General features: G+C 38.6%; 1 protein-coding gene across 1 annotated transcript in view; it reads right to left on the bottom strand.

Moving 5' to 3' along the window:
* tafa1 (TAFA chemokine like family member 1) overlaps positions 1-16,333 on the bottom strand; it is a 464,789-nt gene that overhangs the window by 81,974 nt on the left and 366,482 nt on the right. Inside the window, exon 3 of the mRNA XM_003217805.4 lies at positions 9,315-9,455. Coding sequence (XP_003217853.1) covers positions 9,315-9,455 — 141 coding nt within the window. The remainder of the gene's footprint in view (positions 1-9,314; positions 9,456-16,333) is intronic.

Genomic DNA, 16,333 nt, shown 5'->3' with positions numbered 1-16,333 from the left:
AAATATGCATAAAATGTGTTATCAGTTTCAGTCCCCTAAACAGATTCAGTGCTATGATTAGCTCTTTGAAAGTTCAGATTAAAACCCAGAGCAGATGGATCATACAGAAATGGGAGTCACCTGGCTCCACTGACACAACATTGATGATTTTTCAATAGACCATACTCCCTTTCCCTCCTTCCCTCCCTGGCAACCTGGTTAGACCTATTTGTTGCCTCCATTTTCTGCAAACTTTGTTCTTATGCATGACTCAATTTCTGCATAATTAACACACACATTTAGTATATTAATTAATCCTTTAGAGGCTAGGATACTTGGTGTACATACATATGCGTGTGGAGAGAGTGGAGAGAGGTTTGGTTTGACCCTCTTTCTTTGTACTGAGGATGAAACAGATATGCACACTTAAAGAAGATAGGATTCACTGTTGTTATTTTCTCTCTTCTGGGATGACTAGCAGCTAGTTGTCTTAACAAAGTTAAATCCATTTGCTGACATGCTGCAATTACTGTGAAGGCTTCTGAGTTCTATTATTCCTCAACTTCAACATGATTTTGTCCTTCAAAGCTATTTCCTTACAACCCCAGAGCAAGAGTTGGCAATTGCTTCAGAAGACCAATCTTCTGATCTTCTCTTCATTACCTTGGATTTCTCTTTGAATGATTTTCCTGCCACTTGGAATTCTCTCTGCCAGCACTTTCAATTGAAATTTTCCAATGGGAAGAACTCCAATAAACATCACAGACAATTTAGTTCACTGGCTATTAGTGCAAGATGTTGCCGGAGGCCTTTGTTTTGTGTTGATTTAAGAGCTAGGCTGCAGTGGGCTCCATGTGGGAGGTTGGAGACAGAAGCAGATAGCCTTATGTCCAGGAGACAGTTCTGTCACAATCCTTGTTATCTCTGTAGCAAAGAACTCTACCAACGATCCAGATAATGGAAAATGGGGAACAACGTTAGGTCTAAGGTCAGTGAATTATTTTGAAAACCTGGAGCTGGAAGAACAATCTTTTGCCCAATACCTCTGTTATTTAGACCTAAGCATCATTTCAACTCTGAAACTAAAGTCTTCTTCTTCATCCACTTAGTGGTTTTTGACTGTTCGTGACCTCATGGACCAGCCCATGCCAGAGTTCCCTGTTGGCTGTCGCTGCCCCCAGCTCCTTCAAGGTCAAGCCAGTCACTTCAAGGATACCATCCATCCATCTTGCCCTTGGTCAGCTCCTCTTCCCTTTTCCTTCCATTTCCCCCAGCAAGCTTTCCCATCTTCTCATGATGTGGCCATAATACTTCATCTTTGCCTCTAATATCCTTCCCTCCAGTGAGCAGCTGGGCATTATTTCCTGGAGGATGGACTGGTTGACTCTTCTCCCAGTCCAAGGCACTCTCAGGATTTTCCTACAGCATCAAAGTTCAAAAGCATCTATCTTCCTTCATTCAGCCTTCCTTATGGTCCAGCTCTCGCATCCATAGGTTACTATGGGGAATACCATTGCTTTAACTATGTGAACCTTTGTTGCCAGTGTGATGTCTCTGCTTTTCACTATTTTATTAAATAATAATAATAATAATAATAATAATAATAATAATAATAATAATTTTATTTTTATGCCCCGCCCCATCTCCCCGAAGGGAATCGGGGCGGCTTACATGGGGCCTAGCCCGATAAAACAATCAAATATCAATGATACAACAATAAAACAATTATACCAATAAAACATCAATTGGTATAATTGTTTTATTGTTGTATCATTAATATTTGATTGAGGTTGGCCATTGCTCTCCTCCCAAGAAGTAGATGTCTTCTGATTTCTTGGCTGCTGTCTGCATCTGCAGTGATCTTTGCGCCTAGAAATATAAAGTCTGTCACTGCCTCCACATTTTCTCCCTCTATTTGCCAGTCTTCAGGTGACATCTAAACCTCTGACATTTGAAATGTATTTAACTTGTAAGCATTACACACTCTTGTACATTTCCTTGCTCTTTGTGGAGAAAATTGTAGGAGGAGCTGTGTTATCTCATGGCAGTGGAATATGCTGTTCTGGTGTGTGGTGGAGTTTCCTTCTCTGGAGGTTCTTACACAGAGGCAGATGGCCATCTGTTAGGGGTGCTTTGATTCCATGTTCCTTGGCCTGGATAGCCCTTGGGGTCTCTTCCAACACAGTGATTCTATGATATGACTTTCACTTTGGGTATCAACAGCTACTATTTATGGTCTAGTTTAAAAATTGGCAACCTGTGAACCCTGAGATGCATTTTGGGTCAATGGGCATCACTTTCTGGGGCTGGTGAGAGCTTGACTTTATAATAAGATCTTAAGAACCATAGATTATCTACTACTGAATAAGTGATACTGTTTTGAAAATCATCTAAATAAAGAAAATATTCAAGTTTGGATTCCAGGAGGTCTTTGGGGTTCCCAGACAGAACAAATTTCTCTGTCAGGGTGCTCTTTTTCTTCTTTTTTTTCAGCTATGGGAAAAGCACCTGAGCACAGAATATCAAAACATGCACACAAATCGATGTTGCTCCTGAAATTAAAAAAATAAAAAAACAGCTAGAGAAAAAAATATACCATATGTTGGATACCTATACCAACATACTTTTAAGAATAACTTAATCTAAGTATTTAAAAATCTCCCCACATTTTTGGTGTGTTATCTTCTAATATATACCACTCTATTCTACCTCACCTGCAATAATATGTTGATTTCTGCACACCACAATTCAAGACCTATCCCTGGACAAAAAATTGGGGAAAGTAGGCATCTTGTAATAACTTTGCTTTTTTGTGCTTGCTACTTTTCTGCACATTCCTTGCAAATGATTTGCTTCTTTGCACATGCTATAACCTAGCTAGAATTAAGCTTTAAGATATATTTTCCACCTTAATGAGCAGAACCCAAACAATTCCAATTTATGTTTCAGCTTTATGCTAACCTAGAAGAGGATAATCTACTTTTTTCCAGTCCATTTCATTTTTGCATATTTTTACCTACATTCTCTGAATCAATCTGCAAATTTTTGGGGGGGAGGGGAACCCAAATATATACTACAATGTGTATTTTCTAACATATATACAGGCATTTAAGGGGCATTTATCTCAAAATATACCTTTCAAAGCATGTTTGAAGTTAAATATGCTTTTTTCTCCAAATACATATTTTCAATGCATGTTTTTTTAAATTATGTATTCTTTCCCAACATATGTCTTTCAGAGTTAATTTTCTCTCAAATACACATCTAGATATATATTTTGATATATTTATACTGCTGAGAACTATGTCACTGCATTCCGGAAAGTACTACCATGTTCCAATATTCACATCAGTCTGAAAAATTAGCTCAGATAATTTCTTTCGGGAATTCACAAAGGCTGAATTCCACAAGAACCAGAAGTAGACCATTTGATACCATTAAGATACTTTAGGTTACCAGTCCCATGACTTCCAAACAGCATGGACAATGGTCAGGAATTATGAAAATTGAGATTTCAAACAATCCAAGGACATCTAGCAATATAAAATATAAGGAGGTATTTTTGTTTAACATAGATGGATGAACTGTCAATTTTCCAGCCTTATCTCTGAGTTGTTCTAAGGAGAGAATATATTTCTAAACACTTTGTTTATGTAACTTTGCCTATGATTTACATTTTTGTGCAGTTTTTCTAATACGCTTTTAAAAAGTATTGTTTTTTTGTTTGCATGTTCCTTAATATTTATGTGTATGCATTGAAATTAAATAATTCCATTACAAAATAGGTAGAAATGAAAATTATGAAAGTTAAATGAGTACTGATTTGTATATTAGTTTGAAGGTATGAAATCAAATATATTTGCATGAAAATACACTGGTTTTCCCTCCCATCCCTAGTCCAATATACTTTTAAAAATAATCTAAATCTTTAAAAAATCTCTCCACTTTTTCAGTGTGTTATTTTCTAATACATACTACTCCATTATACTTTGGTCAGACCTCACCTGCAATAATATGTAGTGTTTTGAGCATCACAATTCAAGAGGAATATTGACAAGCTGGAGAAGGGCAGCCAAACATGGTAAAAGGTGTGGACGTCAAGCCTTGTGAGAAGAAGCTTAGGGAGCTGTGTATGTTTAGTATGGAGAGAAGGTTAAGAGGTGACACAATGTTTAAATTTGAAAGAATATCATACTGATGATAGAGCAACTTTGTTTTCTGCCACTCCAGAGATCAGGATTCAAAGTGTTGAACCTATTTGGAAGTTCTTCCTGGAGACTCTTTGTTGGTGTTGATGTTGTTGATAAAGGAATTTCCAGAATTTTCACATGTTTGCTTCAGCCAGTTCATGCTATTGATGTGGGAGATATCAGCCTCTCATGTAACATGAACAAAAGATCATATTATGGATTTTGGATCATACTCTACAATTATAACAATATGGTTCCATATTAACTATTTCATTCTATCCAATGGGATCCGGAGAGTTGCAGTTTAGGGACAGGTATTTAACATCTTCTGTCAGAGATCTCCAGTACCTCCTCAAACTACAATCCCCAGGATTCCATAGAATGTAGCCTGGGGATTTTGTTATATGAGGTAGGCAAAATGGCATTGCAGCTGGACTACCAGCTTTGGGAAATATACCTATCACAGGATGACATGTGCATCCTACTACTGGCCAACCCCCTCCCTGTGATTGCTACTGCTAGCTAGCAATGGGCAAACCCATCAATAGATCTCAATCTTGCAATGTTCCCATCATCTATTTCAGTGAGATGGGTCTCTTCTGCTTTGTGCCAACAGTATATCCTGAACACTGCCAGTAAAGTGACACCAGGAGACGGGATTTTCTTTCTCTTCTCCTCCCCCTGCTGCCTCTTGTTATTCTCAAGCTGGCTGATTTATTTATATTTTATAGTTATATTTGACCCCCCCTCCTTTTTTTTTTTAAAAAAAAGCTAGAGTTGTTATTTGCTCTAAAATAAAAAATAACAAACAGCAGTAGTAGGGAAGGTGGAATTATAATGGTATGTGGAAGCATGATTGTGGGATCACGAACTGGTGAATCAGTGCAATTCCATGATTAAAGAAAGGTGTGATATTGAAGATGCTGTACTCATTGTGTATCTGCTCTCAATGACAGCAAGACTGAAGTGGAATAGCAGGCTTGTGCAACAATGGCTTGAAATATAATCATGATGCTACAGTTGTGTAGTCTGAAAGACTGTTAAATGAGATACATGTAATAAAAAGGTAGAAGATACATATATAACACCCACATTTCTTAACAAATATAGAAAGACGAGAATCATTTTCCCATAAGGATTCCCACCGAAGCATTTAATATTATGTGCTGTATCTCTGTTTGTGTGTGCTAAATGGACCTTAGCGGGAAACACCTCTCTTCTCTTTCTCTTTCCAGCCCCCTTTTTACAAATGAAGCCATCTGAATCCATCAAATTGGGGCAAAATATGGATCTCCTGTTCAGTTTCCTGTCATGCTGTAGAAGGACAGGGCTATAGATTTTCCCAGGAGTGAAAAATAATTCACCCCGTCCGCTCGTTACTCATACAGACAGTGCATTAATAACATGGGACCCTGAGATTTCTCCTTATCTAGGCCGGAGCACAGCTAGAGGGATGAGAAGCTGACTCTTTGGATTTAAAATAACATTTTCCCTTCTTTCTGTAGAAATAAGAATTGATTGAAAGTACTTTTAAGGAGTTGAGAGAGAGAGGGAGAGAGAGAGAACTGTTCTTTGATACCATCTAAAGTACATATTAGATAAATAGAAAACTATTGGCTTTTTGACTGTGAACAATTTTCTCTTGATTCAAGTGCTGATATAGAGGAGCTCTGTACGTAATACAAAGTATTTACTAAGGGCTTCCACAAAGCCCACTGGAACCCAACATGCAACTTCCCATTAACTTCAATGGGCTTTGAATCCACTGCCAAAATATAATACGCTCATATCTTGAGACACTTGTCAGGAGAAATTAGGCACAGTGGTTTTATCTATGTGATATATATATATATATATATATATATATATATATATATATATATATAGAGAGAGAGAGAGAGAGAGAGAGAGAGAGAGAGAGAGAGAGAGAGAGAGAGAGAGAGAGCAAGCAACCCTACTAAACTTAGCAGGGATAGAATCAAATATTTGCCACCAGACATCATAATAATAATATTAATAATAATAATAATAATAATAACAGCATATATATCTCATTTGCTGTGTCATACTATGTCTTTGTGTCAATATAATAATAATAATAATAATAATAATAATAATAATAATAATAATCTTTATATCTATCCTGCCCCATCTCCCGGAAAGGACTCAGGGTGGCTCACAACAAGACACAATAAACAATATAAACAACATAAATGACAAGTTAATAAAAACAAATAAACAAAATAAACAATTAAACAATAAACAGAAAAAAAAACATTAAACACATTTAAAACATAGTAGGTCCAATAGATTAAAAGTCAAGGTGCTAGAAAGTTCAATCTTTAAAATTACCAAAAAGGTTAATTTATATTGAAAAAAATAACATTATCTTCCCATAACACTTCCTTGTCATCTATTATTTCACTCATATACCCTCCAACATTTTACAGATATGTGGACAAGTAAAATCAAAGTTGTGGTCAAGATGGCAACCATAATTAATTGGGAGGAAGATACATGCTAGGAGGGGTTGCTGTTTGCTTTTTCCTGAGCCTACTGGGAGGATACGAGGACAAGGACAAAAGCAGAAAGTGACAGAAGGAAAGAGAAAACAGAACAATAAAAAGCAGCTGATGTATGGACGATTAATCAGGATGTTGTTACAGTCAGTGATATACAGTAAGTTGGTGTCATCAACCCAAACTGCCAATACATTCATTGCCTACACACCCACAAGAGTCTTCAAGTTTCAGACCAGTTTTGCACACTATCACATGCAAAAGTACTGAATCACAAAAACACACTCCAGATGTTGTCAAACTATAACTTCCATTCAGCCCTAACTGGCGTAGCAATGGTGCTAGGAACGATCTTTCCACAAGTCCAGCCCTGCTCAAAGAAATCTGTATGCCATCTTGGAAGTAGTTGGAGACATCCACGGTTATCTTACTGTTCCATTAAAAAAATCTATCAATAAATGTGCATAAACTCTACTGATAATCCCACATGTTCCAATTAATTTTCAATGACTTTACAACTTATAGTGGATTATTTTGTAGGTGTAGCAAAGCGGGCGGGGCAGAATAATATTCCCTCTCATGAATTTTTCCTTCAGCACCCAAATTGGAGCAGGAATCTAAGTGACCTGCTTTCAAATTGCTGCCCAGTCATTGAAACCAAAGAGGAGGATGTGGAAGAATAGGCAGAGGGACAAGAGTGGAGAGATCAGAGACAACAGTACGTGGAAGATTGGATTTTTGAAAAAAATCAAATGAAATTATCTGAGAAAACGTTAGAATGCATGCTTGTCAAAATAGAAACAATTATTTCATCTTGTCATTCAAGTATTTATACAACATTCATCATGGGGTCAGATTGCTGAACCAACTCCCTGTTAACTTTAAAAAAACATTAATTAAATCTTATCCACTGTAGCTACCTGAATTATTAATATATCAGCACAAATGAGACAAATGGAGGCACAAAGGGATAATTCTGAAATTTAAAGTCACCCAACACTGCTGCAACACATATTATCTGACCCTTTGGTGCCTGTGTTCAAATCAGGTATTGTGCTAATAGCAGTCATAAGCTTATTGCTATCTGGTAACTAGCTAAAGGATACCAAAACACTTGCATTCGATGAACTTATAGCACATCATGGAGCATCTGCAAATTCTCCTCAATTAGGAATAATTTACTCAGAAAATCCTTTGAGAAAATGCAATGGTGTGATTCTAAATAAATTTGGGAGATTTGTCCAGGAGAGAACCAGACTTGGACATCTGTATATGCTCTTTTTTCTGTATCAGACAACACAGACACTATGTAAGAAGTTAGCAATCAGATGGCATTTAGATATTAAGGAATAAAATGCCCATAAACCCCAACCACTGTGGTCAGTCCTCAAGGAATTTATGAATACTGGGTCACCACATAAGGAGGTTAGCAGGTTGTCTACACTTGAACACCATGGGGGAAATTGTATGATGTGTGTGGATCATAATGATTCAGCTTGTATAAAGAAACAGGATACCATATGCATATATAGGGAAATCTGTGCTCATACTCAAGCCCTCAAATTATCCAAGAGTTCTCATGGCTGTTTGTTCATTATACATTCATTCACATGATAAAAGCCTTTGCAGTTAGGGAATGAATATTATGGTTGCCATCTTGTTAGTTAGGATGTTGTAAGTGAGAATTAAAAATGGCCCTGTACCCACATTAAAAGCCAGTTAGCCCTCCAGAGTGACAAAGGTCTGTGGTGCTGGTAAATGCAATGTTGCATGATGTTTTACTGTTTGTGATCTCTCCTCAATCCGATTCAAACATCTATGTGCAGCTATAACTTCGCACGTTCCTCCTTCTGACAACATAGACCATCCCCTTCCCACCCGTGATTTTGAACAAAAGAATGTCATTTGTTCACAGAAGAAGACTGGTAAACTCCTATTAGAGTGCCTTTCTTGGCAGCATGATAGGTGGCTGTCATCTGGGTGGCTGTTTTAAGATGAGTTTCAGGGGTTGGATGGGCAGGTAAAGCATACCTATGACTTTGTTTGATATAGGATGACAACCAATATTTTCAGGGTAGAGTGATTATAGAAGTTGGATTTTAGCTGATTACAGAAAGTCTGTGAACATATCCCCCCTAGATATGGGGGTCAAAGTGTACTTCATTTTAAGCCATTCAGTAAACCAATCTGGATTTCATGTTAGGAGACAGGCAAGATAAAATTAATTAAATAAATCACTAACAATAGACAAGACATACATTATTTTAGTGATGTGCGTTGGTTTTGGAAAACCTTTGGCCTACAGCTTTTACCACGCCTACCTAAGGTGAACCATGTTATAGGCACTGCTAGCTTGTGGTCAGAGGAGAAGGGACACTTCATCCGGCTGCTGTAAAATGAAGCGTCCTCTATTCTGATTCCTTTGTGTATAAATGTTGTAGTCCAAAATATCAAAGCTTTCAAAGGTTTTTTATCCTTGCCTTATGCAATGGCAATTCTACGGTACAATGTTTATTTAGACAGACCTCTGATTGTTTTTCCTTAAACAATTTCTACATCTGAGTAAATTAGCCTATTCGGCAAAACTTCATACACATTCAAGTGACAGACATTATGGGCTACTTGCCGTCAACGCACGATGGTCTGTTCCGCGTCGTGCCAGCCACTTTCCCAGGTAGACAGGAGCATTTTACTGTTTGTGATCTCTCCTCGATCCGATTCTTATTACAACATCTATGTGCAGCTATAACTTCGCATGTTCCTCCTTCTGACAACATAGAGAGAATATAGACACAAAGATTAGGAAAAGTTCCTCTGGACAGCCAGAATATGAACAACCAGACAAGTAAACACACACTTAAAAATACCATTTGCATAGAGCCATAGGCCACTGCAATTATAATAACAAAGGATTTGATTGTAGCACTTATTTTGACAGCAAATGCTACGAAGTTTGCTGCTGTTACTGTGACGATAGGCTCACCATCCTCAAGTAGGAAATTTACACAATGCAGTCAGCTTTCCACATTTGTGGGTTTGACTTTTGGAGATTTGGCTAGTTGCAGATTTGATTAAAAAGTTATCTCTAGGAATCTTAGTCTAGATCTGTGGTCAATTTCTGCAACACTGCAATACGAATCTCTAGACTCTTTAGTGCAATTCTATGGTTATTTATGGTAGACGTTGACCATTGAGTCAAGCTGTAGGAGGATGTAGATATCATAGAAATGAGTTTTCAGTTTGAAAAATAGCATTTCTATTTATGGTTTTTCAATTTTTCAGGAGTGCTGTGCTCCTAACTCCAGCCAATTTGGAGGGCTGACTGCAATTGGCTGGAACAAACAAATAAGCAAACCCACATACAGGCAGAGTTTTCAAAACTTCATCAGTTGTTTCTTCATTTTCTTTCTTTATTTTATTATTAATTTTATTAGTTCCTTTTCTATCCCATATTTATACTCCTGTGCTTTGTCCTTGTGACAATCCAGTGAGGAATGTCAAGTCAAGAATAAATGTCTGTCTGGTCATCCCCATGATTGTGGCTCAAAGAGATCTAAAACATGGATGAGACTGAAGATGAAGAGTGGGATGATATATTCATTTATATACCCATCTTTCTCCCCAAACTCAAACTCACAAAACCCAGTCGACAGTCCAAATGCTATACCACTTTGGGCTTTATCTATACTGGCCAAAAAGCCCACAGTGTCAGAGAAGTCATTCCTGGATGTTTATACAGTTTGCTTGAACTAGTTCAACACCATGCTAAGGAATGTTGAGGAATGTTCTGGACTATGGGCAAAATTTTGGAGCAGGCCTAAATTTTGGGCAAAGTGCAAACCAGTCTACTGTCCATATGGGCAGCCACCATCATCCCCCTTTCCTCTTTCCCTGTACACATCAGTGTAGGAAAAGTGAGTGTTCATGCCAGTGTTGCCACTGCCAGATGGCTATGCAGATCATCTGGCTATTGTAGGTTCCTTGTGTTGACATCAACAAAGACACCCAAACAACTAGGTAAGTTCTATCCTGCTGCCACACTGGAGATCTCAGAATAGGTAGACACCTTTGAGGCCTCTGGTCTAGACTGGCCCCAACATAACTGACTGGTGTAGACCAGCACTGGTTCTCAGGACATATTTCTCACTCTCAACTCAGAGTGAAATACCAAGAGAGTAAGAAGGTAAAAATAATGACTTCCACTTCACTCTGCTACAGCAGACTCAATTTCTCTTTATGGATGTCTGTCGGAATGACAAATGTCACTGCTGCTGGAGAATTAGGAGATGACTACCCAGTTTGCCAGGATAGCTGGCATTCTCTCCCCTTGTTATTAGTTATTAGTTGCACACACAAGAAGTTTTTAATCCATGTTTTAGTACATGAGGAATAGGATGATTAGGCAAGTCACCAGGTCAGTGCACGGCCTATAAATTCTGTGAGACCTAAGTTCAAAATGTATTAAGTGTATAATGGTTGGCTGATTAGAAGTTCAAATATGCTATCTTGCAAGTATTTGCCCACTCCATTGATTTGTAGTCCTTGGATTTCAAACTACAGTGTATATGAGAACATGAGCTATGCGCAAAAGACCATTTTCTATTGCAATCAAAATCTTGGATTGTAAAAAGGGATGTTGAAGTTCTACTGCATATTGCCTCCAATTCACTAGGCAGATGGGCACACACTAGGTGCACCTCTTAGCAGCCATCTATATAAGAGAGACCATGGAGCCATATGACAATTTCTGAGTCTAGAAGAAATTGCTAAATCTATAGCAAACACCGACTTGACAGATAAAAATGGAAACAGAATTCCTTTAATTTTCATGTCAACATAGCAGACTTTTTACTATTAGCATGGCATAATGCCGAGATGTCCTAGCATATGGGATTCTGGCATCGTTAGAATGAATGAGGAAGGCTTAGGGGTGAAAATTCACCCAGGATATTTTTAGTTTTCAGAAGAGCTGGGAGCTTTGAGGAGATTTTGGGGAGGCAGTTTTATGGCCTAAGGATTGCAATGTGTAGGCCACACTTTGCCTACCTATATCCAACATGGTGCCCTGTTCCTTCATCTAAAGATTCCCACTCACTGGGAAATCAGATATGTGCAACTATGGCTGATGCACTGGTTACACTCTAGGAGTCACTTAGGCAAGAAGCAGGCAAACCAAAACCGAACTAGAAGTGACCAAATGGTTATTTTATGCGTAGGAAAATGTATTTTTTCAAGTTGAATAGTTAAGGGGTGGGAGACTGTGACAGCTTCCCGTTTAGGAAGAGTCGCCCTTCAATCTTTCATGATCCAGAAAAAAGGCTTTTCATGGGTATCTTGGAAGGTTCTTTCTAGTTCAGAGTAAATTCACCACTGCATCAACATGGGGTTCACTGGCCACCATCATCTCTATATATTTATGAATTGAGAATCCCATGATTCCTTACCATTGGCTGTGCTGGGTGTACTTTTAGATGGCCATGGATTCTCATGGCATTGCTAAATTAGATGAATGAATAGTCAGATTTGGTTTAGATTACAAGTGAAAAAATAGTGCCCAAGGGTGTACGATGGATGCATTGCACAAAACTAAGGTGCCACTGGAATGAAACCATTAAAACTATGTGGCTATTCACCTACTAGTAGCTAGCCAAGATATAGAGCAGATGCCATGAACTTTCAGCTCTCTTAGCCACTGGTCTAAACTCCCATTAGCCTTGCATAGAATGGGCAATAGTAATACATTGTGGAAGTTGTAATTATAAATTCCAGGCTAGTCACACATAGTTAATCAGGAAATCTCTATCAGTTTGGTGCTATCAAATTGGTATCAGAACATGCCTTATTATTACAACAAAACTTTGGTTTTCTTCCTTCTTTTCCATTTTGATGCAATATTCCATTAAAATAGATTTTAAAAAGAACTTGAAGCCTGTGCAGCCATTTTAAATGCCATAAACCAAGACTTCCAGCTAAGGGTGACCCCTTAATGTTTGGGGAAAGCTTGATGCGATTTTAAATATTCAAGCCATCAGCTTTCAGGGCTGAGTCAATCAAAGTGGCTTAGCGTGTTAAGGTAAAAGACCTGAGGTCATGCACTCTTGGGGCCCGGTACTGATGAGTTTGCAAGCTGAAGGCAGGATGGACCCCACTGTTAATATTTAATTCCTCTCATCAAGAACAGCGGTTTCCTGTGTGGTGCAGAAACATTTTTATGTGTCCCTGACACAGCTCTTTTTCAAGGCAAAAAAATCAGAGAGCTAGACATAAGATGAGCACCATTATGCCGTTATCGCACTAACCAGATCTCCAGATTATAACAGAAGGTGAACATGAAAAGATTCATTTCCCTAGAGACAATGATGCAGAATTTTGCAGAAAATTGTACTCAAGACCCAATAATCTAAACTCAACATCAGTGAGATTAAAAACAGTTAAATTACAGTTGTATTATTTGCCTCTGAATCTTCAAGGTATCTGAAATCGGAAGGCTTAAGTACTTTCTATGTAGTTTCTTTTCCATCCTCATAGTTTCTCCTAAGTACCAAACTAGTCATGATGTTATCTCACATGAATGCAATTAGTGTCTACATGGGTTTTGTTGTAATTTGTTATTGGCAGGCAAGGGGACACTCAACAGCCTTGAAACCATTTGCAATAAGGAGTTACCTACATTCTCTTTTCCAACAAATATCAAATTTTCAAAGCCGCTTCTTACATTCCGTCAAGGCAAACTGAGGTCCCTTCTGTACTATATATACTATATATCCCAGGATCTGATCCCAGATTATCTGCTTTAATTTGGATCATATGAGTCTCCACTGCCAGACAATCTGGGATAAGCAGATAATCTGGGATGAGATCCTGGTATATTGGGGTGGTATGGAAGGGGCCTAAATTTTTTATAAATTGCAAGCAGTGCATCTTAGAAGACATTTCTGAAAACAATAAATTTTCAGTGGGCTGCTGTGAGTTTTCCCACCCTGGAAAACTCACAGCAACCCAGTGATTCCAGCCATGAAAGACTGATGCTGGAGCTAACAGCAGGAGCTCACCCCACTCCCTAGATTCGAACCACAGACCTTTCGGTCAGCAAGTTCAGCAGATCAGCGGTTTAATCTGCTACACCACTGCGGGCTCCACTACATGCATGCATGAAATTAATATCAATAGTGTGGCCCAAGATATGTGAGAAAATGATGAGCTAAAGAGCCGTTTTGTAGTTAATGAAGTATTTGTGTGTCCATATACTACACAATTATTGCAGCATAATATGATTTTAATACTCATGGTGCTATCCTGTGGAAACCTGGGATTGATAGTTCCATGATGTATTTAGTAATTCTAACTAGAGAGCTTTAGTGTAGGGAATGACAAGAGATGACAAGGAATTGCAAAATCATTCTTCTTGCTATGCAAGCTATTTTGTGCTCTCAGTAAAAATGACAACAAATTTTCTTGCCACTTAAGCAAAATTGTGGAAATGAAGTAAACTTGCTCAAGTGTCTCAAATGACCATGGCAGATGTTTTGTTGTGTGGATTTTTAAGGATTAGAGGCAACAGCTGGTTTGTTTGCATCATTCGCAACAATCTTTCTCTCTTTCTCTTTCTGTACTGTGCTGGTTTTGCAGAGGCAGACAGTGCAGGTTATGCAAATGTAAGGACCTCTGCCCATCCCACATATGTTATTACCAACTGTAAGCCCTTTCTAGATGCCACCAAAGTTCATGTGTGGCATATTATTCAACATCAACTCTCTCATTTCTTTGACACCACCACAGACACTGTGTTTGAAGCCAATATTTATATATCTCATGTTCCGAGGTGTGGGGTGGGAGGGTGTCAAAGTGTATGATACAAAAACAATATAGAACCTTTGCATAACAAAACAGATTAACAATCTAATACACATAAAGCAAATACAGCCAGCCCTCCACATTTGTGGGTTTAAATTTTGCAGTTGCTATTTTTTGTGAATTTTATTACAATGTTCTCCCTAGGAATCTGCAGTGTGACTCTATGCTCAAATTTCCTCATAAGCCAACCACAGAAGCTGCCCTAGATGACCTGGGTATCTACACTGTAGAATCAATGCAGTTTGACACCACTTTACTTATAATGACTCAATACTATGGAATCATGGGAGTTGTAGTTTTACAAAGTCTTTAGCCTTCTCAGTCAAATAGTGCTGGTGCTTCACCAAACTACAACACCCATGATTCCTTAGCATTGAGCCATGAAAGTTAAAGTCAAACTATGTTAAATCTACTGTAGATGCCCCTCTAGAGAAACTAAGGGAGAACACTAATTCTTCCAGAGACTTTTATTTCATTTTTTGTGATGACCCATGGGCCTTGTAGTCCTGCTCAGGACATTGTAATTCCTGATGAGGAGGAAAACTTGGGTTTTTTACCTTTCCAGTCTGAACTGGATTCCTCTCAGCCAGATCTTTCCCAGGCAGATCCGGGAACCTTGCACCTGCAAGAAAGTTGTCTCCCAGAAGTATGTCAAACAAGCCCAGAGCCTACTTCTCCCGTGTTCTTGCGCCGGGAGTTTTGTAAACAACAGAGAAGTTTGGAATCAGCTTCGCGCAGGAGTGCGAGGATAGCAGCTAAGAATGTGGCCAATTAAGACTGTTTCTCGTGAGAATCTTTAAGGAGTTTAACATCTGGTCTCAGAGTTTAGCTTTCGTTTCTGTTTCCCAGAGAACTGCTTCGGTGAGAAAGTTAGACTCTATATAGGTGTTTTGCCCGCGTAGTAACTTCGCGGAGTCAATTCGTCAGCCTACGGAGCGAGTTGTGTCTGGACAGCGCGCTCCGATTCAAGCCTCGCTCCTGCCCAAGCCTTGCCTTGCTTCCCAGCCTTTGCTTATCTGCGGACCTTGCCTTGTTTCCCAGGATCAATCCTTGCCTTGTTTCACGGATTTTACCAAGTTATTCCACGGACCTTGTTCTTGTTCTTAGTTACCTTGTTCCACGTTCAAGCCTTGTTTCAAGTATCAAGTTATTTCCTAGCCACGCTCAAGTTTTATGGACTAAAGGACCTTGTCATCTCCCCTCACTTTGCTTGGCAAAGTGAGTGTTTCGGTTATTGGATTACAACTTTGGACCTTAATATTTCTTATTTGACATTGCTTTTTTGGACTAATTCTGACCTTTCCTGAAAGGTCTAATTCTGGACTATTATCTACACTTGTTTTTATTAACCTTATATATTCCTTCAATAAAGATATTAGATAGATTCTGGCCTCTGTGTATGGTTATTGGTGCTCTGCAGCCTGGGTCGTGACATTTTTCCTACTTTCCTGGGAGTCCTATACCCCTTACCCTCGTGAAAGTGAAGTGTCTACTGTATTTCACCTTTACCTTCTTCTAGTTAATTCAGACTCTTAAACACGATTCGTTAACTCAAAATGACTCCAATTTTCATGCATTCACTTCATACTCATTCACTCCAAATATGAGGTTTCTGTTCCTTATTCCACCACTTTTCCAATAGACATAATATTCTGTCTAAATATTCTGTCACCATATGTGAAGACTTCCACGACAGTTATTGCTACTGGATGACTCAAGGTTCCTACATATGGAATTATGCCATTCCTATCCTTTCTGTACACCAACTCTTTCAGGTTCAATGCTGCCATC

This window comes from Anolis carolinensis, chromosome 2, assembly GCF_035594765.1.
Source record: "Anolis carolinensis isolate JA03-04 chromosome 2, rAnoCar3.1.pri, whole genome shotgun sequence".
NCBI lineage: Eukaryota > Metazoa > Chordata > Lepidosauria > Squamata > Dactyloidae > Anolis > Anolis carolinensis.
The sequence above is the reverse complement of the archived record's forward strand: the minus strand, read 5'-3'. Positions and strand labels throughout refer to the sequence as shown.